The 25,880-nt window shown below is 40.2% G+C and overlaps 1 protein-coding gene and 1 long non-coding RNA gene across 5 annotated transcripts; one reads left to right on the forward strand and one right to left on the reverse strand.

The window, feature by feature from the left end:
- The first annotated feature begins 633 nt into the window (after positions 1-633).
- LOC146647010 (uncharacterized) lies at positions 634-1,803 on the forward strand. The gene is made up of 2 exons (XR_014908876.1): positions 634-966; positions 1,546-1,803. It is a non-coding gene; the product is annotated as an uncharacterized LOC146647010 (long non-coding RNA).
- A 4,862-nt stretch (positions 1,804-6,665) lies between these two features.
- On the reverse strand, positions 6,666-22,488 carry grhl1 (grainyhead-like transcription factor 1). Of its 4 annotated transcripts, none has more exons than XM_085391465.1 (16): positions 22,317-22,488; positions 19,963-20,152; positions 19,614-19,687; positions 18,983-19,116; positions 18,646-18,878; positions 17,952-18,034; positions 17,517-17,670; positions 17,078-17,189; positions 16,593-16,687; positions 13,724-13,967; positions 13,127-13,254; positions 11,465-11,493; positions 11,180-11,265; positions 9,653-9,738; positions 9,185-9,249; positions 6,666-7,955 (listed from the first exon to the last, which is right to left on the reverse strand). In XM_085391465.1, exons 1-16 carry the CDS (start codon positions 22,334-22,336, stop codon positions 7,841-7,843), a joined length of 1,848 nt encoding a protein of 615 aa, XP_085247591.1. In that variant the 5' UTR covers positions 22,337-22,488; the 3' UTR covers positions 6,666-7,840. The 4 variants fall into 4 exon arrangements, with proteins under 4 accessions (XP_085247591.1, XP_085247590.1, XP_085247593.1 ...); XM_085391464.1 differs by having other exon boundaries at positions 19,963-20,155; XM_085391467.1 differs by lacking the exon at positions 22,317-22,488 and adding an exon at positions 22,036-22,310.
- Between the last annotated feature and the right edge of the window lie 3,392 nt (positions 22,489-25,880).

Below are 25,880 nucleotides of genomic sequence, written 5' to 3' on the forward strand. Positions count from 1 at the left end.
ACTGCACAGGCCTTAAATGCATTGCTTTGTGGTGCGGTGAAATTATTTGGAACCTTAAGGAAAAAATCATAATCCTACTTAGGTAACTGTAAAAATGGTTTTGTGCAGAGTAGTCTTTTTCACAATATTAAACATTAGACTGTATCACTGGATCATAATTCATTAATGTATGTATGACTTTAACACTGCAGCAGGAGATAATTTTAATTAGATTTCCACTACTGGGCATCTTTCCTTTTAGTAATAAAGCATCCATTTATCACTGCACCTGGGTTATTGACTGAATTTTGAATTTTGTGGGTTTATGAGTTCTGCTGGTTTTGAGAAGGGACACCCACTTTGGATCCTATCAGTCCATTCAAAGGGTTTTATTAGAGGTAAACAGACCGATAAGAGCCAGACCGGGCCCTCTATCATCCATTCAGATGGATGGCCACCAGCTGTATTATAACAGAAGACTCCAGAATGAAGGGATTATGTAATATTTATAGTCTTCTTTTAGTGATGCAATTTCATATTCCCTGGTGTTTTTAAGTTTCTTTGCTTGATTATAGATGAATTTGGGTTTATTAGTTCCTGTTTGTGCTTCTACTATTATTTTACTGGTTGTCTTTCTGTGCCTACACAGCAAATTCAAAAGTGTTAAATTTTTTGGTGTTAATAGTCTCCTTGCAAAAGTAGAGTTAATTTTACTCTAAGCAGAGTCACATTCTTTTAATGTAACTCTGAGGTGTAAAATGATAGTAGTTAAAATCGAGTGTTAAAAATGAGTGTTTCTCTGTCAAATCTGGAGGTGTTACAATGGAAACATTAACTCTTGACCTCTTAACTCTGAACTCCTAGAGGGGCTATGACACCAACAGAGTAAATTCACAGACTCCGCCCCCAGCACGGCTCCAATCGAAGCTGAAGTGAAGCCGTTTCAGAACATTTTGCTCTACATATTTGAGTTGTTTGCCATGCTTGGTAAGTCATTTTTTCAAAGATTGTTTCAATTGTTATTAGCTTTTACTTCTGTGGCTCTTTGGAGTTGAGACAAAGCTGTGTGAAAGGCATTAGCCATGTTGCTCGCTGATAGCATAATATTCTGTTTTAGCTAGCTGAAAGGTATTGTTTGCGGGCAAATACCACAGCCTTGAAAAAAGCTTGCATGTGAATTTTCAGTCAAACGTTTGGTCAAATACACCTAAAACAATGTCTAGAATGTGAAATGTTGGTATAATGGTGCTGCTTGAAGCCTGAAAACGATCGCCCATAAAAAAAAAACGAGCAAACAGCAGTAGCAGACGTCCTGACTGGGTTCTACGTTAGAATTTAGATCCCTCCAGAGTTTTGTGCACACGGTTTAGGTAAAAATGAAAAAGGTTGAGGTTTTACATTTAGTTCAGTATTACCTGTTGCCTGTGTCCTTGTCTTTTGGGAAAATACTTTACACAAGTAATGGCTCAAAGAGGATTCCTTTTTTTTTTACTGTGCTGCAATTGTTTACTGGATTATTTGTGCCGTTAATTAGTGTCAACTAATTTTTATTCAATCTCCACACAGGATATGCTTGTGAAGATGGAATATGGGGGAGAGCAGAAGTGCGTTGAAGTTCCACAAAGGGATGAATGAAGGACATGCATATTGTATTGAAGAAATAAGTGATGAGAATGCTGTTATTTGCATTTACCAGCTCACCTATGTCAGACCTTTTGATAAACAAAATTCTAATGAAAGTGAGAACATGTATACTGTTACATCTTTCAGAAAATGTTTTGAAATTGTGGTGCACAGTTCAGAATAAATGTTTTTCAAAAACCATTGCATCTTTTTAGTAAATGTTTATTTCCAAAAGAAATTTCTAGAAGTTCAGAACAGTAAAATTCCCGCTTTTTAGAATGAATTAGAAGATAACTCTTACGTAGTTAAACTAAAATACTCTTTGAGAGTTAATATATAAACTCTTAACACCAAGTGTTAAATTATCAACTCCAGACAGATTTGGTGTTTAACACTAAATCAGAGTTAACGTACCAACTCTCCAAAAAGAGTTAAATTAACACTCTCTGGTGTGGACCCATATAGACACTTTAATAGTGTTGAAATCAAATCCGACAGTGTTAATTTGGACATGCTGGATTTGCTGTGTAGTTTGTATGTTTGAATCCTTGTCTCTGTGTCTCTGTGTTTGGTTTTTGGTCTCATGTGTTTTATATTTCATTTGACTTCCCCTGGTCTGATTATTCCAGATTTATTCCCACTGTGTTTCCCACCTGTTTTCCCCTCACCTCATTACCTTGTGTATATATTGTCCGAGTCTCCCTTTGCCCTTTCTTGTGTCCTCCCTCTTTGTAGTGTGCCTCTCCAGTTCCCGTAGAGTAATTTGGGGCTTTTGGTTATTCATGTCAATGTTCAGCCTTAAACCTGAAAACAGTTGTATTCTAATATTATTAGTAGATTTATATCTATATTATATCTATATATGTAATCAGAACTTTTAAAAAATGACATGGAGTATAAACTATAGTAAAGTAGAAGTAGAAAATAGTATAAAGTATAACAAATGTACTATAGAGTAGTAGTAAATTAAGAAGAAAACGGTGCAAATATATTAAAACTGCTCTTCAGTAAAGCACTTGAGTTCCTGTAGTACAGTTTCTGTACTGTAGCGGGAACTCCGAGGATCTCTGCAGGAACAGCCAGCGCAAGCTCGCTTTGGTTCTTCACTATAAGTGTTAGCAACTCTTTGTACCTAAGAATATTTTCTAAGTCTGTTGTAATTACATTTACTAAGCTGTGGTCTGTTGGGTATTAAAAGGAAAAGGATGGTGTTAAAAATGCAATGAACTCATCAGGAGCGGACACGGACAATGTTCATGCAGCAGGGAGAGAAGGGTCTTCTGAAACCTCCTCTTCATCCGCACACTTCACTAGAGATGACTCAGCTTTCCTATGCAATATCTGTTTACAACTCTATACAGCAGTACTTTAAACCCTTCATTTTAACCCTGAACTGCTTGTTGTACTTTACACTTTGTTTACGCAGTCACTTTAGTTGTCTTTTTCGGCTACATTTAATAACCTGTTGTTATCTGCTGTTGTAACAATGCCGTATGTAACTATAGAAATTTTGAAATCCAGTGCCAACGCTTAACTTACTAATTTCAATTTAAATCAATTTCTTTAAATCATATAAGAGAAGAGTTGTGATCAGGAACCACTTTCCTGATCAGTCATCCATACTTACAACAGAAGTTCCTTCATGACACCAGCAGTGGGTTTAATGCAAGACGTTATGCTAACTCAAACTAGTTGAAAGAAAATGTCCAAAACACACATTTTTATTTGTCTTTACAGGATATATCCACCATCATTTATGCAAATTAGTGCATTTCAATAAGAATAAAAATCTCATTGTGGCTTCATAATGTGGTGGTTTACACTTTTTTTTCTCCCAGGAGGAGACAAAAATCCCTTTGGGTTTGTGTCAGAAAGAGCATCTGCTGTAAAAAATAAAAATAAAAAAATCGGATAAATCAAACATGTGGAGCTACCTGCTGTGGTGACTTCCTGTGAATAAGGGAACAGTTGAAAGTAGCTTTCAGGGCATTTTAATGAGATCATTTGCATATTCAACATTTTAGAATACAAAAACATAATAACAAACAGTTTTATTCAGTAAGCAAATAATTCAAGTTTATTTATATCGGGCTTCCACAGCCATAAAAAAGTTTCATCATGTGTAATAGTAGAGTTTTTTTCTAATCTATTCTCCTGCAGAATGAGAAAGTAAAAGACAACAGATGGTGGAAGACACTTGAAGGCATCGCAGTGTGGCAACATGGCAACATGGCAACATGGCAACACTGGCGAGGCTGGTTGGTTAAATTCTAACTGAGTGCTTTCTCCTCTTTATAACTGCACAACTGAACCATAAGAGAGCCCCCTCTTTTATGATCATATGTTTAAAGGGATCAGATTGCTTCTGTAGCCACAAATGGTAGTACTGCATGAGTCTACCTACTTACTGACAGCTGTAAGCAGGGCCAGGTGGGTAACTTTGGTGAGACAAAACTGGAGGTTAGAGCAGGTAGCTACTAATTTGCAGGTTTTTGTTTTGGATCCCTGTTTAGATGCTGAAATGTCTGCTTTTGTACATGACCACTAATAAAAATAGACAGACTAAGCAACTAAGTTCAATAAGCATGACCTGCATTCACTGGTCTGTCTGCTTTCCCAGGTGTTTGGCTATTCTTTACATAACTTTCCCACACTATAAAACTCAATGCTGACATCATGGCTCTAGTCCAATCATCTTTCTGACCTCCTTCTTTAAGCCAATCAGCCTTCACTCTCAACCTAAATCACACTGCTAATCTCTCATTCTCTCTTGCAGATTCCTTCGTGCAACTTGCCTCCTCTCCATCTCCGCCTTACCCAAATCACTCCATCCAAGCCTCCATGTTATCTTCTCCACCACCAGCTTCTAGACTCTGGGGAGCGGGGTGAGGGGGTTGTTTGCCCTAAATTCTATTAATGCTGGGTGTCTATTCAGTAGTGATGGACCATCCAAGCTTAATCACTAGATAATAAATTCTGTATATCAATAAATCATGTTCAGCTCCTTCTTATGATCTTTCCTTATTGAACTAATATTAAGAACATTAATTTGCTCCAAAACACACCGATAGAAGCTGTAAGATTGTCTCCACAGACAGGAACAGCAGGAATCAACATCTGCATCTATTGATAACAGGATAGAGAGAAAGACGTTCTCCAAAAGCTGTGCAGCTGATTATAAATGCAGTTATAATTAATGCTGTTATAGCAAGCTGTAGGCTGTTCGCCCAGTTAGAAAGGGTATTTCTGTTTTCTGTGATGTTTTTTTTTATTGGCTGAAGAAAAAGAAAAATATTCCTGTTTGGTTTTGGTTGGTTTGGGTGGGCCAGACAACTTGCTTGCCTGGCAAGATTCAGTAAAACAACCTCCAGGGCTGGAAAATGAAGCAAATGCAAAAGTACCAAAACAAAAAAACTGCCATTAATCTGACCAAGGCAGCTTGAGGTCTATGGACTCAGTGGTCTTTATCAAGAAACGACTAAAAACAATTTTTTTTAGACTTGTGTTTAGTTAACTCTTTTTTCCCCATTTTTAAAAAAATACTCTGTTATTTTCTGGAGGAGCATTTTGTGATCTTAGTCTTGAAAAGTGATATATTTCAATAAGGAGAACTCATTAGAAGGAAATGAACATGATTTATTGATGTAAAGAATTCAGTTTGAGGTATTTGGCGGTTAGACCCCAACGGCCCATCATAGTGGTGATAGGGTTTAGAGCAGGACCCTCCCAGAGTCTAGACGCTGATGGTGTAGATGAAGATGGAGGCTTGAATGGAGTGAAGAGAGGCAGTGATGGAGAAAAGGTGGGCTGCATGAAGTCGAGTGCAAGGAAGAATGACAGCTGTGCAGGGAGATTTAAAGTTTTAAAGTCAAAGCTGGCCTGAAGAAGGCCAGCAGAATGCTCACTGGACTAGACCCGTGATGTCACAATTGGCTTGGCAGCGTGGGAAAGTGGAAATGGTGCAAAGCTTAGATTACCTGCCCACAAAGGTTGATTCTGTTCATCTGGATGTAGCGTTTTTTAGTGGGAGAAACGATTCGTTACTCATCCAAGTGACTTCTTCAGTCTCAGCTGACTGCAGGTTTCCCCAATCTTATAAACAGTACATTTGCATAATGAATGAAACTAGCACCACTGAGGGAACAATGGGCTGGGAGGTCATCAATATGCAAATTCTCATGATCATTGATTAACAACCACTGATCAAAGATCATTGATCAAAGACCACTGATTAATGGCCATGACTACCATTCACAGAGAGTTGGGGAATGGCTGATGTACACATCCTGGACAGGGAGGAATGCTGGTTTGAGCGCGGAGTCAAGGAGGCAATTTACATGAAAAGGAAAAGACCATCTCTGAATTGAGGAGGGGGCCTAAGGGTACGTCTTTTGCCATCTTACAATTCTGCATTTTTACACTTTCTAAATCACCAAGTTAATACATGCACAATTCTGTGATGCACACTTTGTACTTAATTCAGTGATTTTAGTAATTTACAACTTGACAAGTTGCACATATAAAACATATTCTCACTTACACTTAAAACATGTTTGAAATAAAAGAATCGGTGAAAATGAATCAGTGAAATGTAATGTTTCCAAATGATTTTAAACCGAAACATGAAGGATAACCTGCCTCCGATCAGGTTTGATATAGCTCATTAAGTCATTATAATTGCTTCGTAGTACACCGCTCTGGGTGGTAAACTTTATTTTTAAAGCGTGGGTACTGTGTTTTTCTACATTTTTACAAAAATGAGTAATTTAAATGTTAATTGTAGCATTAATGTATCAAATTTCAGGACCTAGCGCAATCAAAGCATGCCAGCTACTGTATGTGGAAATTTGTGGCCAGGTTTCCGACAGAGAAGCTTCTCTGCACCAGGCTATCCTGTCATGCCCACTTCCTGTCTGCAGGGTTGGAGTTGATGCCCAGACATCTGCTCCTGTGGACCGACAGTTAATCTCTGCCACAGCCCAACAGATCAACCACCATCATATCTGATATTTAATAAAAAACATCTTATTAGAAGAAAGAAAAAAAGTCTTACACAACCAAAACAGCAGCTACAGCAGAGCTTTTATTAGGGAACAAAAACAACAAAAAGATGTTAACTTTGTGTTCCTGAACGTGTAATTTTTGAATAACTTCATATAAAAAGAAAAAAACAACAACATTATATTATGATGAAATAGAAATCTATATATGGTTAAAAAACAATGACCCACATCCATTCTCTTAATAAATATATACACAATAAGTACTGAGATACAAAAGAGAGATCATTTAGATCCCTTTTTTCTTTTTGCTATGTACAAATAAAAAAACAACAACATGATTTCTATAGTGTATGTTATGGCAATTGATGAGATTTGTTTTCTGAATCATCATATTGCACTTCCAGGACAGCCATTACAGACTGTGCTAGATATTAATTGACCTATTTTTACAGCATTTGTGAATCTACTCTAGAGGAAAAGGGTAGTTCTGTTTTTGCAATATTATCAACATATTTAGTGACCATTTAATACTTACAGAGGAGACCATTATTTAAATTGATCTGAGAAAGCATTTTTTAATGGCACCTAAAAAAAATCTTCTAGGCTAAAAAAAAAATACATTTACAATATTCTACCAAATTATATGATGGTTTTACACACTAAATACTGCCACGTTTTGTTTAGTATTAATACACTGAACCTCTGGAGCTTCATCAACAATTCAAGGGCATTTTACTACGAATTTCTGGGCGCTAAACTTTGCAGATCATCAGCGCTGTGGCTTTAGAATGGGAAAGATAATCTCTTTCTTCTGATGAATGAATGAACTCTGCTGCTTTGTATAGCATGAGGTATAGCAGCACTTCAACTGCTCTGCAAGCCTGAGCAAAATATACAAAAGCAGGCACTGACATTTGAGGCTCAGCTCATATTCTCACTAAATGCAAAAGTGTCATGTCAGTGTCAAATATGTCCTCACTTGTTAATTCTTATGCACAAACAAACAGCTTTATAATGATCAAAATGTATAACTTACATCTCTAACCAGTATCCGTTAAGAGCTATGGCTTTTAAAAAAAGGAAACAAACAAACAAAAAAACATCTGTTGAACGCTAATACAACACGCAGACAACATGAATGACAGGTCCATAATCACTGCATAGCCAGAATTGTAAACTTGACGGCTCCATTTGTCCTCAGCCCCTCTTTTCAGGGTAATCTATCACATCTCCAATCAGATTTCAGTGAGGGTGAGTTTGTACAAGCCGCCCAACTCCTCCATGGAGATCTGGAAGGTGTCTTCGTTGGAGTAGTGTTTGATGATGTTGTCATCCATGTGGACTAGAATGCTGTCAAAATGACAAAATAGTGTGTTGAAGTGAAATATTTTAAAATGTTTTTTTAATATTATGAATTATTGTGACATATATGTAATTTTGCAGTGGTACATATTCATATGAATCATAGCCAAAGTTTTAAATACGTCAGTGTATCCACAAATAATCCATATGAGCCAAAAACATGGGCTTCAATATGATCCAAACAAATCATTTCAGACAGCTTTTTCTACTCTTAGCTCTGTATGACATCAGTGACAGGGGAAATACTTAATATGGTCATTTAGGCTTAGTAACCCCTCCCACCTACTTTCTTTCAAAGAGAAGACAGCTGTTTTTTAAGGGAGGTGAAAAGACTGATTTTTTGCTTCACATAATGGCCCAGTATACAATAAATACACTTATTTTGAACTGTGACTCATGCAAAGCTACTCTAATGGAGTTCAAGAATAAAGACACGGAGCTGGAAAGGGGCATATTAGAAAGCATTAAGTTTGGGTGCGTGCAGGACTAACCATGCCAGAGCCACCAGCTGGTTAGCTTAGCATAAACACTTTCTCCCATTATATAAGTGTAATTCTTGTAAGGCATGTGCGTATTTCCTCCCAGGTCGTGATTACCTCATCTGCATGTGCTAATTGCTGATTGGTCAATTAATCCCCAAGTTTACCGTTACTTTATGTGTGAGGAGAACCTGTTGTGATTTAATTATAATAGTGCTGTCAGCATTAATATTGTTAAAATGACGTTAATGCGAGTTAGCGTGGATCGCCCCGTGCTGCACGGCGTCAACACATTAACGAGCTAACCGCAGTAACGTGTTGACGCCGTGCAGCCCAATGCACGGGGCGATCCGCGCTAACTCGCTGACAGAGATTTACTGCATTAGTGCGGTTGTGGCGTTAACGTCATTTTAACAAGATTAACGCTGACAGCACTAAATTATATATATTATTATAATATAAATATATTTTGTTATAATTTATATGATATAATATATATAAAATAATTTGATGTAAAGGGGAAAAACCAATCATTAGTCTAGAAATACAATGGAAAAATATGATTGGTTATAACTAAATGATCTATTTCATCTGCAGGTGAAACAGTTCAGTAAAGCACCAAGAAATATAGAAATACACTTTATGAATTTTGTATTCATTTGTTCATGGATAACAGATTTCCTCCTTCACAAAGTTTCAAACATAGTGTGGAAATGTGATAAACATGTATACACTCACCCTTTCTTGCACTTCTTGTAGACCTTTCCAACCTTATCATAAGGCAGTTCATACTTCTCCGAAATCTGGTTGGAAAAAACAAAACAAACACAAATTTGTGTTAAGAGAAATACAGAACACCTCTACTACCTGTTATCTCACCCACTCCACATAAGTACTCTATTACTAATATCCATGACCTTCACACTCTTTTTCATCTTTTTAAACTTGATGACCCCTGAAGTACCCATTCCACTTTTTTCCCAGGACATTTCCACGTTCCATGTCTTTTCTAAATCTTTTCCCCTAACCCTCCCCTCCATTAACACCTTTTGTCCCCTGTGCAATTCTAAAAAACACATTTTTATTTTTTCCCCAATCACTACTTTGCACGATTCCTGTGTTAGTGGCTCAGCAAAGCTTAGATGATGCAAGAAACTGTTCTTTAGTACAATCCATAGCTAGTTCGGTGAACTGAGGACAACTTACAGCTTCCACCAGGCCTTTCAGCGTGGGATTCTTCAGCATGAGGGCATCAAACACCTCGTCTGTTTCCTTGCGCACGTACAGCAGGACTGTGTGGTGAAAAAAGAGAGAGGAGGCAAGCAGGCGTCAAAGAAAAGCATGCACGCTCATGGACTGAACACAAACACAAATTCAACCTCAGACAAATGTCAGCGGCAGTCATAAAAGGGTTTATCTGCGTCAGACCAGACTGCTTTACTGATGCTTTGGTACATTTGTGTGGGTTTGAGGATTTGAGGTTTTACCACATCTCCAAAGGACTTTCAGAGTGGTGAAGCTGCATGCATATATGTACACATATGCCTTGAGCCATTAATACATTTGCAGCTATACTATATATAACACTGCAAGCCATCTCTTTGCTAGACTGCAGAAGAACATGCAGAGATCTCAGATAGAGCGCTCCTAGAAGGTTCACTGATACTACACTAGATCTGGTTCCAACAGATTTTTAAGACAATTAAAAAATAATACAGTTTGCTGCTGTAATCTGAGTATGTGGCTAATTTATCTACTTCTTTATGTGGACTAAAAACAAACAAGACAGGGGAAACTGAGAGATGCTTTTATGATGACACAAGCCAGATTTACACATTTACACTGAAGTAGCCAAACATAATGACAGATTTCAGTTTGAGGAGCCTGCACAGGAGCTGACTGACTACTCTCTACGTCACTGAGACGTCAACAAGTCCCCAAAGCTTACAGTTTTACAACAAGGAAAAACATGACTGCTGTGGAAAGGTAGTAAACCTTGCCACAACAGTAAGCCAGTACAGAAGGGTTTGTACCACTTGCAGTGTTACAGCACCTTCTAAATGTAGTTACTTCCACTTTTCTGCCTTGTGTCCCCTTGAAATGAAGCAGCATGTTTAAAGACCACAGAAGAGAAAAAAAGTGTCCAGTTATTGATGAAATTATTTTGAAAAAACATGCAATCGGTGACTCCTTCCTCCCCTCTCTGTGGTTAACATCATTCCGCAAGAATGTATTTAACAAGGTCGAGTGTGGCTTTGTGAAGGTACGAGAGGTGTATTTGTGCAGAAGCACTTTGAAGCAGGCCTGAATGTTTAAAACATTCCTCCCTAAGCTACAAAATATTTCAAAACATGCATTTACAGATTTGTAATGTATTGAAAATTGTAGTGTCTATGAATGGGATAGGTGGTGAAGGGCAAATGCTTGTTTGCATAGATGTCTGCATGCACGCAGTGATCTGTGGTATTTCGTTGGGTCAGTGGAGGGCTGGGGCACGTGTATATGTTGGAAGACTTGGAATTATCACATGGCCCAGAGAGAGAGCGAGAGCGAGGGAGAGTGTGTGTGTGTGTGTTTGTGTGTATGTATGTGTGGAGCTACAGGCGCTGACCACAGCAAACACAGACGGACACGCACGCACACGCAGCCGCACAGGGGAGCATCACTCAAAGGCTGCTGATTAGAACATGAGCAGTGTGGACATTGCACTACAGCAGCAAACACACGTAGTACCTTTCTTTGCTTCCTCCACTCTCGGCAGCTTGTTTTGGGGTGAACCGAACTCATCGTCACTGAAGGGTAATCTCTTCATGCCCAAGCTGTGGTTGAAACACACACGCACACAAACAGCTGCTTAAATGGTCTCAACAACCGGCTGACAGGCCATAAAGCACGAGCACAGACAAAAAAGCTCACGTACATTTCCTAGAAACCGCAACCCTGTATGCATTTTACCGGGAAGTGTCAAAGGTCACGGCAATTCAAAGCTACCATGAAGCAAATGTGAAGTGAACTCACCTGTCTTCTCCATCATCTGTGGAGAAGGGCTGCAAAACAGAGAAAAATAAGAATTTCACTCAAATGCAACATAAAGGTTACAAACTACATACAGCATCTCACAATACATTTTATTTGCATTATAGTTAATTGTTATCAAATATTTATGATGATTTGTTAAAATATATCCAAAAACGTTTTTAACCAATTTCCTGCAGTTGTAACTTTTCACGTAACTCTTCATGGTAGTGGCTAAATCAGTCAACTAGGCCAAAGGTAAAGTCAACAGCCGAGTCCAAATAGTTTCCTGTGTTGCCCCATTTATTCTTCCTTTATCACTGAGAATTGGAACTGGTCAACATAAACCAGTCTGTACAGCTGTGGACGGTGAAGTGCAGGTCGGGTGGACTGACAGGACTCACTGGTATCTTGTGGCTCACGCAACTGCACTCCTTTTTTATCTTGTTAGCGCTCGTGTTAAATACCAAATATCGATTAGTGTCATTATTTATCTATCACCCGATTGAATAAATTTGACTGCAAAATGTGAGAATAAAGTAGAACTTGTCCATTTAGTCTCAAACACATCAACTTAATGCCTTCAGATTGCAGGCTCTTAATAAATATTAGAGTTTTTTTATCATATGAAACAAAGTAAAAAAGCAGATCCTCTGATTTAAAATGATCCAACTCTTTTTTTTTTGTAATTCCTGGAAGGCTGTTGTTTTTCTAGCCTTTCGCCCTTTGACTGTATCGATTACAGGCATTGCTGTGAATAGATTTTCTATTCTGAGAGTAACATCAGCAAACCCGTTGGTTATCAAAAACTGATAGCGAGGCTGCAGAGAGTTCGGTCAGGTTCAATGTCAATGGCATCCCCAAAAATAACCAACCTCCTGTCTCTTCCTCTGCTTTCCTGGTATTAATGTAAACGTCACATGCATGAGAGAAGGGGGAGGGGGTGGGGGGGTGTTGGTGTCCTACTTGCATCATTTACCAACAGGGGGCAGTCAAAGCTCACACCTAGTGGAATTTCTCAAAAACAGTATCCTTTGCCCGGTAAACTCATGTGAGCACGTCAGGTGTGCATGCTTCGCCGTGTGGCGTGCTCATCTTGAAAGTGCCATGTGACGTGTTCACTGTGGCAGAGCTCAGAGTCCAGTTCTAAAGAAGAGGCGCTCCTTCCGTTTAAAACTCATAAAAAAGCCAGATAACCTGCAGAGTTCAGGTAAACTCCTATATCTCTCCTCATCCTCTGCAACATGTTTCCACAAACCGACAGGAAAACTGCACTCCTCTCTCCCTGTGCACCAAGACTATTTTTTGCTCTGAGCATATGAACACATAAATCAAGGTGGTTGTATGCCGGTTTGTTTTGAGTCACTGGTAAATGAATCATGGTGTGAGTAACCAGTTTGAAACCTAGCCATCAGTATGTAGGACTTGTATCAAAGCTCAAAACCAGAACTCTCTGTTCTTGCCAACTAGCAAGCAGGCAGGTCACCTCAACTCAGCTGGCAGCCGAGTGGGCGGAAGCTGAAAAACAAACTGTTTATGGACCACCTAAGATGCTATGAATGTTGCAACAGACACGTTCGTGCTTTGGGAATGGCAGGAAACATACAGTTTTCAGTGGTGGCCTAAAAAAAAAAAAAAAGTTTTGCGGCTTTGATCGGCACTCACATGACGTTGGAAGGTGGAGAAGTGAATGTCGGGAATGAAGAGGACAGGCTGGGTCTCGAGATCAGTCATCATCTTAAAGATGGTCACATCGTTACGTTTCTGGAGCATTGGTACTTTCATGTCTGCAACTTTGAGGGGAAGACAGCAGGAAGCAATTTAATATTCATGCAGTAGGATGAAGTCAAACATAACACGACATGAGTGAAACAAGGTTTGATTGAATACATGTTTGCTGAAAGTTATCCAGCAAATGCAGAGGAAAACCTCCTGGACACATGAGGACCACATTTACTCTTGTCTTTGCTCTATTCTGGTTTCCAGTATTAGAGTGTAGTTATAGTGAAGTTGTAGCGTAGGTCTTCAAAATAAAAATGTTTAGCTGAAGCAAGCTGAAACATGCTGCAGAGCTCAGAGGAACTACAGCTGCAGGGGGTAAACACACTAAGGGGATGTTTTCATCTACATACAGGAAATCATTTTAACAAATACACGTGTCAGGGCAACTTGAAATGAAAATTGATCGTACTGTGGAAGCCTCTGGTCATTTTAGTAATGATATGTTGTAGCTGATTATCCTAAAACTTAAGAGCAACTTACAAGCCAGCCCAGAGTTTAGGTCGACAGCTTTCCCTTTCCTGCGGGACTGTTTCCTCTCCTCATCTCGGATCTTCCTCTCGGCGCCTTTGTCACAGAAGACTTTGATCTGGCAGTAGGCACGGTGGATGGGCTTGTTGCTGCGGTTGTTGTAACTGTAAGTGTCGATCTGCAGATTCAGGGGAAGACCCTTCACCCCTTTCTGAGAGGAGAAGTCTGTGCTCAGACAGTTGACGGAGATGAAGATCTGTGAGGGGAGGAGAGAGGAAGAAAGTTGAGGACCGAAGCAGACTAATGTACAACTTTAAACTTAAAAGTTTGTTTATTAAAGTAGAAACTGCTTCTTAATCATGAAGCCAATGCGATGACGTTTAACTTTCAGGAAGGCCTTGATGCAGCAGGTATCTCATAGTCAGGCCTCACATGCTTTCAGTGTCTTTTGCTGGCCTCTTTTGGTGGGCTTTAGTAATTACATGCTCATTTTACTTTCCTTTGTCCTGGTTATTTGCTTTGAAAACACACTCTAACTGTGTTAACACAACACACAATCAAGACAGGTTTAAAAATACCACATAGAAAAGTCTCAAGGGGAAAGTGCTTAACAAATTTATTAGATCACCACCAAATGTAAGGTTTCTGCCACACGTGTGCGTTTTCTTGTCTATATATATAATTTGCTGTTTTACAAAAGAGCAGAACAATAGTAAAGTAAGTCATTATTATGCTCGAGTTATTTCTGACTTCTCAGAGAAGTCCAGTGTTGAAATTTGGCTATAACCACCTGAACTATGTTCAGTGAATTTGATAGATTTTAGTTTGAATTGATTTAATTAATTTGTTAAGCAGTGTACAAATAAATATAGCCTTTGTCGTTCATTTGGTGTATTCCACAAATGAAGACATTTAACAGTCTTTAATGGTCCTTAATGGTCAACAACTATATTTTAAATGTTAAGGAAAAAGTCTGTTTGGAGCAGAAACATTTTATACATCATTTTATATCCATAAAACCTAATTGGGGACAATAATTAATAATTAATTTAAAAATTCACACACACTAAAGGAATACCAGGTGTTACTTTGAATCCAAATCATTCAATATAATGTCTTATAGTATTTAAAATGTAACCAGTTTAGTATTACGAGTAATGGAAGTCATGGAAATCATATGATAAAACTGCACTTAATAAATCGATAAACTCGACTTGATAACAAAAGTACTTTTAAAGAGAACTGATGCAGCGTCACAAGCTTTTCCATAGAGCATGTTACTGTGGATGATCTAATACTCTTTCTTCCTTTTTTGAGCTGTTTCAATCAATAACAACCACACACATGCAGACAGTTTGGATGTTGGTGCTGTTTTGATGTAAATATACTAAAACAATATGATTTGCAACCTTGATTTGATATAGTAAAGCCTTACATAACTTTTGCCTTTGTTCCTCATCTTATAACCTTTATTACCTCCATCATCACAGGACTATATAAGGGTTACATATACAGTACACTTTGATATATGCACATATACTGCTATGCATTCAGCCCAAGGGCAAACCACACACATACAGGTACTTCCTCTAACGGACTTCTCACCTTAACACACACCAAGTTTAACTAACACAACCAAATGATTAAACTCCTAATTATATCCTGAAATCCCATCAGCATGTAAATTGACCTCACTTCCCAAGGTCAGAAACCCAAACTGATCCTCTCAGACATCCATCCAAAGACACACACGCCAAACACCTTCATCTGTAACCAAACACCTCGCTGATGAGATGCTCAAACAATGTGGCTGGGCGGTTATACAAATGGTGAAGTAACAAAAACACACAAGGATGAACATCCTATGAATGCATGCCACAAGTCATGAGACAGTTAGACCCACATCCTGGTATGCAAGCGTGAGTGTGTGTATAAGTGTGTGTGTGCTTAGGAAGGTCTGTTCATGTGACTTTATTTATCCAAAGTGTAGCCTAAAGAAAAGTACGCCGGTGATGAGCGGCAGCGCCGTGTTGTCTCTTTGTCTGTTTGCCACCTTGTCAGTAGTCTTCCATCTCAGGCCGAGAGCAGAGCAGAGCCACAGGGCAGCACGAGGGTTGGGAACAAAGAAATAAACAATCATGAGTGGAGACGAGGACAGGAGCTCCTCCTTTCTGACGGATTTTGTTTGACAACTGTTCCATCTGGTCACCTCCCTTCCCAATGAGTTTCCTCATTCCTGCACTCTTTGTTTCTCATGTCCAAAAATACCTAAACATGCGACATCACAATAAGGGTGACAGGCAGGTTGGACCAGTCAAGAATATAAGAACAGAGTGTAGGAATACCTCTCTCTTTCACACACACTCACACACACACCTACACCTCTGTGTTTTTACACAACCTGAGTAACCACACAGGAGAGGAGTGACTGCGACATGACCGCATCCTCACTCTTCTTTTTTAAAACCACTAATTATATTTAACAACTGTTTTTGGGGGGATCAAAGTGAGCAAAGGGGATGACGATCACCCATAAAGGGGACTCGGCACCTGACACTGTCATTCAGGCACGGGGCCTTAACAAACAAAAAGAAAAGGAGGACTATTTTTAGGTGTCTAAGTTTGTTGTTGTTAAAAGGTCAAGCCTCATATTTAAACGTTCAAGACCAGGAAGTACGCGGAAGCCTCGGATCACCGGTGATCCTGAGAACCAAACACTGTTCTTGTTTTGACAGGAACACTGAAGTGCAAACAGTGAACTGTCATGTTTGGACTTGGTTCAAGAAACAACCGTGTCAGAGATGTCAGTGGGGGTGTCAGGCAGCCGTGTACCTGTGAAGGTGTGGATGTGGGTGTGGATGCGTTAAGTCCACTGACTTACTTTGGCCTCCTCGTTTGTGTCCCAGGTGAAGGAAATGGCGTTATATGAAATCTCCTCAATGTTGCCGATGGTGTTGAAGCTCTCCTTGTAGTCAGCTGGAGCAACAGATGTTGGTTATTAATAAATGATGTATTGAAAGCATATTAACTGCTTTATGCCGAGTAAAAAAGAAATTAGCCCATTTAAATAAATCTAAATAAATGATAAAAAACAAACCGGAAAAAGTAAGAAAGGTAAGGTAACTTCAACATATGCTGAGATTTATGAAAGTTACAGACTAACAGTAATCCATCAAAAGCAAAATGAGCTGTCACAATCAAAGAACACACCTTTTCCTGCTAAGCTGTGCCTACAAACAGCTGCTTGAGTTTGCAGACAGATGAGGATTAGCGTGTCCGCTATGTCTCCGCACTCAAACTGGTCGGTTTGGTTTGTTTTATTTCACGATGTGGTTTATTATGAAAACATCGTTTTTCAGAACTTACCGATGTCGAGGCACCTCTGTTTAGCCGTGTGCTGTCTGGAGTGCCAGTATTTCCAGTGTTTTAGCTGGTCGTCTCTGCACTTCTCCTCTCCAAACACAACCATCACCACGCTCTGAGGAAAAAAAATAAAGCACAGTGATACCTTAATATGACTGTCAATAATCAGATTTTGCAATACACTTTCTCCTGTCTTCCTCCCTTCATCCCCAACCGGTCATGACAGATGGTTGCCCCACACTGAGGTTTCTTCCTGTTAAAACTGAGTTTTTCCTTCCCACTGTCGCCAAGTCCTTTGGGTTTCTCTGTATTTTGTAGGGTCTTTACTTTACAATATAAGGGACTTGAGACAAATGTAGTTGTCATTTTTATATGAATAAAACTGAATTGATCTGAAATGAATTATATGTCATTTCCTGGTTTTTTAAGTGCTCTTTCTTACCCTGACTTTGGTGATGGGTTGCTGCAGGCCTTTGTTGTCAATCTCCCTGAGGGTGATGGGGTAAAACTGGCCCTTGTTGAGGTACGTCATTGTCCCGTCACCTGTCTTCTGACGCAGAGATTTGGATGCCTCGAGAGTGTACTCAAAATTATTCCTGAGACACACAAAAATAAGGGTCAAATCTAGTGAATACCATAAACAACAGCACGCTGCGTTTAAAAAAAATCCCTTCTGTAAACAAATCCGAGGAGACGAATGAAACAGCAGAGTAACACCTAGCGGGCTTTAAATATGTGCAGACACTTGTGAGACACACAGACGGGAGTCTGGTGTCTCCCCTGTGACTGAGATGAATGAAGCCATTCTGCTGTGCCGTGTCAAAAGCTGAATGGCGGTGTGGAAGTTGGACGGTGGGCCGGCGGCAGGGCGACTTACCCCGGCACGGTGTCAAACTGAGTGTAGTCCTCGGGCGTCATGGAGGTCATCCGAAACTGGAGATCTCCTGGGAGGGAAAACACCTGAAGCGCAAAAAAGGAAAACAGAATCAAGCAAAGCATGGGAACAGGAAATACAACAGCTGCTTTGCATAAATTTTAGATGATTTTCTTCAACTAGCAAACTGTGTAAGCAACTAGATGAACACTGTGTTTCATTCTAGTCATTTATTAGGCTAGGCTTTCTCTCATCAGGTATAACAGTTTGTTTTGGTGTTTTTTATTCCCCTTCATTTTGGTTTTTGTTTAAAAAAAATGGCTCTGCGGCCACCTCCACCCCCTCCTGTACAGGGGTTTTGTTGGCTTTTCTGAGGTAATTCCCCTCCAGGTTAAAAAGAGAAAGAGGAGAGAGAAAGGGCTTTGGCTATTGTAGGAGAAAAGTACAGCACTTTATTGTGTTGGTGAGACAATGGCATAATAACACACTGGCCACTATTTTGGCATGTTCAAATAAAACCAGGGAAGGTTGAGCCCACCGCCGGCTCCATGGGATCGGGTGAATATCCTATTGTCTGATGGGAGAGATCTGAGAGGGGAGAGGAGAGGAACGCGAAGGAGAAGGAGGAGGTGGGGTGGAGGGGGTGCTGGGAGAGCATTGGCAGGGTTTTGACGGGGGGGGGCATCGAAACACTCACTTCCTGGGAACCATCCTTAAAGCTCTCGGGAAAGGTGGAGTCAGGGGGCGTACGAGCCTGGGTGCCAGGGCTGAAATGGACCGCGTTGTGGGTGAGCTGGCGGTCAAAGACGCCCACGTGGCTCTCCGTTTCGCTGCAGTTGTTTGGCACAGTCACCGAGAAGCCGTGAGTGGGCACCTCTGTCTTGATAGTCTGGTTTGGCACGGTGGCAATGGAAACTGTGACAGTAGTATCTGAACAAACAAAACAAAGCAAAAAAACCCAAAACAGTTAACTGATCATCAGGTTTCTAAATTTTTCTGTTTTTTTCTGTTTGTGTTGCTGAATCAGAGCAGACCTGGTGAAGAAAAGTGGGCTCTCTTGTCTGGGCCCAGCTGAAGAATATTGAAGGGAGGCTTGAGCACCGGGATCCTGTTTTCCATACTGGCTTCCTGGAGTTGGACTATGGAGTGTCCGGCCTGGATCTGGTGCCTGTGACGAAGTAGAAGTGCACATAAATTTTAGATCTCCAATACAATACATCATTGCTTTGATAAACCTTGAAACAATGGGTTATTTATATGATATGTTTTTCTGCTTCTCCCTTTTCTCAGTCCTGGGTTTCACCTTTGGTGTTGCCATGCCTGAGAACTGATTAACGACCCATTGATAACACAAAGGAATTTGTACACCGGACATTTTCCTTCCTTTTTTGAGAATTTAAAGTTGTCTTCTATGACACTCGGAGCAGCTATTTTAGTACGCCTGACTAAAGCAGCAAAAGAAATCCTAATGTCAATAATCATTTTTCCTTGCTGCTCTGGAGAAAACAGGTACACTCCTGAGAATAAATGTGCATACAGTTTTTAAATAGAATTTAAAAATCATATCACAAGAGCTTGAATCGCTCTCTTGTTTTCTGCTGTTGCCCTCTGCTGTGCTTTTATTTTTAAAGGGGGAGGTGGTACGCGGAGAGGACTGCCGCTTACCTTTTGTTGGGATCCACATCAGAGACCAGTGTGTCTGTCTTGGGCTGGTGTATTGTTCTCTTTTCCCTGGGCACCTGTATATGAGAGTAAACACAGCCGCTCAGCGTCTGACCACATCACATCTACCAGACTGGGTCATCCTGCTGTTTGTACTCATAGTTAGATCAGTTACATGACATAATGTAGACTCTGTCTCACAGATGTTACTTAATGATCAGATGTCACTAAGGGTGAGGATCACAGAGGGAAAGTTTGCAAGAACCTGGCAACTATTCCTCCAGTATGTGATTTTGCACTACTCCTCATAGAAGGAGGGGAGAAACTAGTCCTGCTGAGCTTTTCCTGATACCTTATAGTAGTCGTAGAGCAGACCCAGAGCTGCGGCACTATCCTCGTCTCCATTTATGCTCATCATCGCCTTGGTGGCAGCTGTCAGCGGGTTCTCCAGAAAAGATTTCCAGGCTTCATCCTCTGTGGTGAAAGAGCGACGCTGGCCGCCATAACCCGGCTCGTTCTGGAGAACCAGGACCGCACGTTTACTGCTAAAAGGGGGAGAGTGTGTGCTTTAGTTACCGCATACAAAGCAGTTAATGACATGAAATAAAAGCCATGGATGTGCGCAGCAAAAGGGAAGAGCCGTCCATACTAGAAGGGATTCATCTCCTGTTATGGACTTATTTTCCACACTAACTCCACATAAGCTCTCCAGACCGGGACCTGAAATCTCAGTGTCGCTCAAAACAGACAAACAGGTTATAAGAGCGAGAGATCACCCATGTAGATGTTTTTTTTTTATCTGCAGGACCAGTTGGTCAGGCTTTTCGAGGATTGTGCAACAAATCTCTGCCGCTGAACCACAGAGGCAGAAGGTGTATCGAGAAAAAGATGCTCTACAGGATCGTCCAGTGTAACGACTCTAGTTCGGGGATCACTCATTGGTTGAGAAGCCGCCCGCATGTGACGCATCTGACCCGGCTGCATTCCTGCGCTGTGCTTGCAAACGAACTTGTTTGTGACAAATAATCATGAGATTTTAACGCTCAGTCGCCGCCTGCCTCGCGCTCCTTCTCTTCCTCTTCAAAATTCAACATCGCCTTGGTATGCTGTGCACAGTGTGCAACCTTAAGCTATTTGAACCTGGGTGCATTACATTTAAGGTAAAACAAAAACGCCTCTGCGTGTACGAAACGGCTGATGATGAGCCTGCGACGTTTGCACTGAAGTCACCTGTTTACAGTAAATTTTAATGTTTACACAGCTTCTGTTTGCTGAGACGCGTTAAGCCCCAGTCAGAGTAAAGTCATTAATGGAGCTCTTGTTATTAAAGTTTCATCCACAAACTTCGGAAACCGCATATATCCCCTCTTCAGCCATCCTGCAACCACATCCAACAAAGTAATTATTATAAAGTGTGAACGGACTGGATCAGTTTCCATGTTGAGTATCTACAACAAATACAACTTTTTTGTCTCCCAGTGGTCAGAGAAAGTGATAATTAGTAACCCTATATCTAAACGCAACCTGATATAATCCATTATGTGTTGGCTATAAAAAAATATATCTAAGGTAAGGCAATATAAGCCATTATTTACTAAAACAATGGTAAATGGTAAATGGCCTGTATTTATATAGCGCTTTACTAGTCCCTAAGGACCCCAAAGCGCTGAAGAGTCTGATTGCTGATCAGGCAAAAATTACACTGAGATGTCAAGAAATAAAGTGAGTAAGGCAGCATGAGTCCAGACTTCTGTCACTTTAATGTACAGGAGCAGTAAAAAAAAAAAATAACACTACTTTTTTGGACATTTAGAGAAAAGAGCTTTAATCCCTCATTTTAAATTAAAAAAACAAAACAAAACACACACAGCAGTGTAGAGTAAAATCCATGAAAACCTCAGATAGCCCTGTGCTCGCTTGTCTATGTTAGTCGTGGGGCCAACGCCTAGCAGGTGTACGATTTCACTCCCCTCAAATGTCTCCTTGTCACTGCCCTCAAACCCCCCCACACACAGAATACAGAATATATCTCAAACTAAACATTTATATATCTGAAAAACACTGATTTATTTTTATTATTTATTATTTTAAGCTCTATCTTCCATTAAATCTCTTTTACACCTGTGCAGAGGCAGTTTTCCTTGGCTGACACCTTGCTGCCGGAGACTTGTGCCTATTCCTGAGCAAACATCATTTCTACTATCCACATAACAGTTAAAGCTTAAGGCAAAATCAAACAACCGCCCATCTCTACTCCGGGACGGCTCTTATTCCAACAGTCGCCTCCAGCTCGCACGACAGGTGGAGGTACACCTGTACAGGCTCGAACATGACAGGTGAAACGAGCGGAGTTACAACACCATGGGAAACTATGAGACTACACCAACTCCCCGCTTGGCAACCCGCTGTAACAGAGCACACTTACCCTTTTAAAAGGAGCTATAATGATCGTAGAATAGGCTCATGCTTATATGCGACACGAACATCAGGACACGATTTTGAGAAAAATACAGAAGGCTGCAGCTGCAGGTCACAGTGTGACCTCGGCTTTTGAAAAATCCGTCAGTGCAATGAATGTATTTGTTTAAAAAAAATAAATTGCAAAAATAATCAGAAAATCCACAAAAGCAATTAAAGTCAGTATTACAAGCTTATAGTGTCAACATGCTCGTTGTGCGGGCTAACAGAGGAGTCAGGACAACTTACTTGTCATGCTCCTGTGACATCTCGGTCGGTCGAACTGGACTTTCTAGTTGGTACTGAAAATCCGATCCGTCTTCTTTACCACCCTGGAAAACTCCGCTGCTAACACTGGATAAGGGCCACGGCAACAAACAAGGTGTCCCCTCCTGAGAGAACGGGTTTTGTCGGCTTTTCTCGCTTTTTGGGGCAATGCTTAGAAATTAAGGCCGGTTTTACCTGTGACAAGGACGCGGATTGGATTACAGGTGGACGGGAGGCGGGGTCTTACTGTCAATTGCCCTTGCCGGGCTTGTGATTGGCTCACCTGATGGCCTACCTGCAGCTGTAGGGTGAGTTTGGAGAAAGCAGTGGTAAAACTGGGTTTTAAAAGCTGTGATTTTATCATATTGGAATATTAAATGAGAAATATATTCCCCCTACCCCTAAAAAAGGCCAGTGCAAAATTTATTGGGATGACTTAAAAATTAAAATGATTTACAAAAAAGAAAGAAAGAAAGTCTTTGATGATTACAGTCACTAAGGAAATATTCACTTATTTGTACACCTGCAGGCTTCATAGATGTCACTATGTGGGAGCTACTATGATGGAGATTATTGTGGCAGAAAGACCTGATTCACTTTACAAAGACATGAACAAGCGCGCTCTTTTAAAGTCTACACCGATAACTCCTGTATAACACGGTAATAAGACGTTTAGTAAACTAATAACGTAATTCACTGATAAATGATCAGCATGCTGTGGATTAGTGGAGACCTGTTTTTATGAGCATGAACTCAATTCAAAGGCGACAAATTAAAGGAGAACCCTCTGTCTCTGTATGGTGGCTCTGTGAGAGTTTTTTGATAACTTGGGTCTTCCTGGAAATCCTTTGCTATCCTACATGATGCTGTGGGAATTCTTTGTCATTGTTATTTATTTATTTCCTCAGTGTTTTGTGTTAAGCTGTTGGCCAACATGCTGTTGGCTGTTGTCTGTGCTTGCATTGAAAATGTGCATATGAGTATGACTAAGTAATGCAGCTCAAATCTATCTATGGGTACAAATAAAATAATCTAACCTCATCTAACCTAACTTGTGCCCTTAGAGCAGGGGTGAGCCATTCATTCACTAACTGTAAACACTTCTTTTATTAGTGGCAGTTTATAAAGACTTAAAATTGATGTTAAGCAGAACTGAGTTCAGATTATAGGTGCGACCGTACACAACAGTCCCATCCAGCCCCTTGGGAAATTTAATTGCCCACACCTGCCACCTCTTCTTCATCTAAGGGATTTCATTCATGTTGAACTATTTCTATCCTGATAGGATTCACCTCTTCCAGTATGACCTCCATCCATAAGGCTAAAGGAGTCCCTTAATGGTTTGGAAATTACCCGAATTGTGTGTTATGGCCTGTATGAAAATTTGGACCAACTTTTTAGCCAGCTGGCTCCAAGAAATATGTTTGAGTACCAGATTATTAGAATTTTGCAGCAATGATGCCAAGTCACACAGAAGCTGCTGTGATAACATCGTAAGAAGATAGTTTACACTAATTTCTTTGGGATGCACAGATATAGTAGTGAAACATGGGTATTGCCAATATCGGACCTGCTATTGAATGATATCAACAAATAAGATGCCATCTACTGACATCAGTGGTCGGTATATACCTGTGCGTTCAAATTTATGAATAAGTGACATGACAAATATCACAAGTGGTCTATCAGTGTGCCTGATATAAAACCATGTGTATCAGTATTTACTACATGAAACATCTTTGATGAATACAAACGCTTACAGTAACCTGTCTTAATGCAATAAAACAAGATGATAAAACTGTAAAGCAAGTGAAGAATTATGCTTTGGGCTTTTTTGTGTCAGTTTCTGGGTATCTTGAAGGCAACAAGAAACTGAATTTAAAAAGTTCCAATCATGGGACCCCTCACTCACCTAAACATATTCCCTCACATAGCTGGGGGCACTTTTTCCATTCTGTTTAACGGTAAGTACACCTTTCGTCCCACCTGTGTCTCTACTACTAGATGATGTTACAGAAGCTTGTTTACCTTCTTCCAGAGGACAGATAAGCATCAGTCTGCACAGCTGCAGGTAAGAAACAGGCAAATTAGTCCCGAAAGCCACATCAAGAGTGCAAATAAAGTGATGACACCACTGAACCAAGAGCTTGGAATAGAAGCACACTAGCACTGGCAGTCACGCATAAAAGTTTGAATAAATTAGTGGTCATGTGTCTATACGGCACATTTAGGATTGTTTGATTGCCATTTGCTCTGCAATTAGCTGTGAGCTATGACTCTAAAACATGCAAGATGAAAAGGAAGTCTGAGTGAAAACAAACAGCTTTGTTAGCGATAGAAGGGTCTTAAGAGATGCTATCAGATATATTCAAAGTTTCCCCCTCACACAAACACTTACATAGAAACTCTCCAACGACCCCACCCCACCCACCTAGCCTAACTGCCTACCGATCCCCCCACATCCCTGACACACTCCCATGTAGACACAACCTCCTGCTCCTGGATCCTGGTGTACTGTTTATTTATCCCAGTGGAAGGACACCTGCTTCTACTGGTGCTTATTTGTGTTTGCATTGAGGACATGGGATAGTAGAATAAGGGAGGGATGTGAGGATGTGTGTGTGTGTGGTGCTTTGTGTGTCTGAGAGGGGAGGCTGGGAACACGTGGCTGCGCTGTTGATGGTAGCTGCTGCTTGATGCTGACTCGACAGAGCACATATAGGGAAAACACACCAAAGACAGCAGAATGTGGATCAAAGCACAGGTTCAGACATGAGAAAAGACCTGCTGAATCACTTTTGGGATGTAGAAGACACATTTCATCTGAACAACAGTGTAAAAGAACAAGCTTAAAAATGTGTTGTTAAGAATTGCTGAAAATTTTAAAGTGAACCGAATGTCTTTAAAACTTATTTTAGTTTTAATTTCAGGATGTCCAAATAAGCCTCTCCCACTTTACAATTCTCCTTTGATGCATCTTTTTGTCCCTCAGAGCGCCTGAAGGACAGTCAAAGGGGACTTTCTATAGCTTAATGCTTTGATTCAGAGCTGTTTGGTTTGTTTTTCTTTCTATCCAGACTTTTGAAAGTCCCTCTTTGTTTGAAAAAGAGATCTATGTCCATGCCACCAAAAAGCATCTCATACAACTTAAAGTTAATCACCTTCAAATAATGAGATTTAAATCAAATTTAACATTCCTGGGAGGACTTTAAGAGATCTGTTTGGTGACATTTCTGCAGTTATTTAAATTATCAATAGGTCTCTGTTTTCAATGTGGTCCAGACAGGAAGGTGTGGGCTTGGTCACTACGTAGTTCGATTCTTTTACTACATGACAACATCTGATGATGTGAGCCGAGTAGGTAATACATGACAAAAAACTTTCATGAATGGTGCATTTATTTTCTTATGTTTACAACAAGAGCAGGAGTAACATAATCCTGTGTCAGCCACCCCTAAACTTTCTTGTAATTTTTATGTAGTGGGCTTGAGCAACAGTTCTCCAGGCTTTGTGAAGGTCTTTTAAAGGTTTTCCTTGGACATACCT

The sequence above is a fragment of the Rhamphochromis longiceps genome, linkage group LG19, assembly GCF_057381845.1.
Source record: "Rhamphochromis longiceps isolate RC_006_pf linkage group LG19, R_longiceps_female_GT1.1, whole genome shotgun sequence".
NCBI lineage: Eukaryota > Metazoa > Chordata > Actinopteri > Cichliformes > Cichlidae > Rhamphochromis > Rhamphochromis longiceps.

What these genes read in the sequence shown, in the direction of transcription:
- grhl1 (XM_085391464.1), bottom strand. Translation starts at nt 22,336, where the DNA reads ATGTCACAGGAGCATGACAA. An exon ending in AGCCCACTTTTCTTCACCAG is followed by an intron (nt 18,879 to 18,982) that starts GTCTGCTCTGAT and finishes TTGTTTGTTCAG; the next exon opens with ATACTACTGTCACAGTTTCC. An exon ending in TCTCCACCTTCCAACGTCAT is followed by an intron (nt 11,494 to 13,126) that starts GTGAGTGCCGAT and finishes TCTGTTTTGCAG; the next exon opens with CCCTTCTCCACAGATGATGG.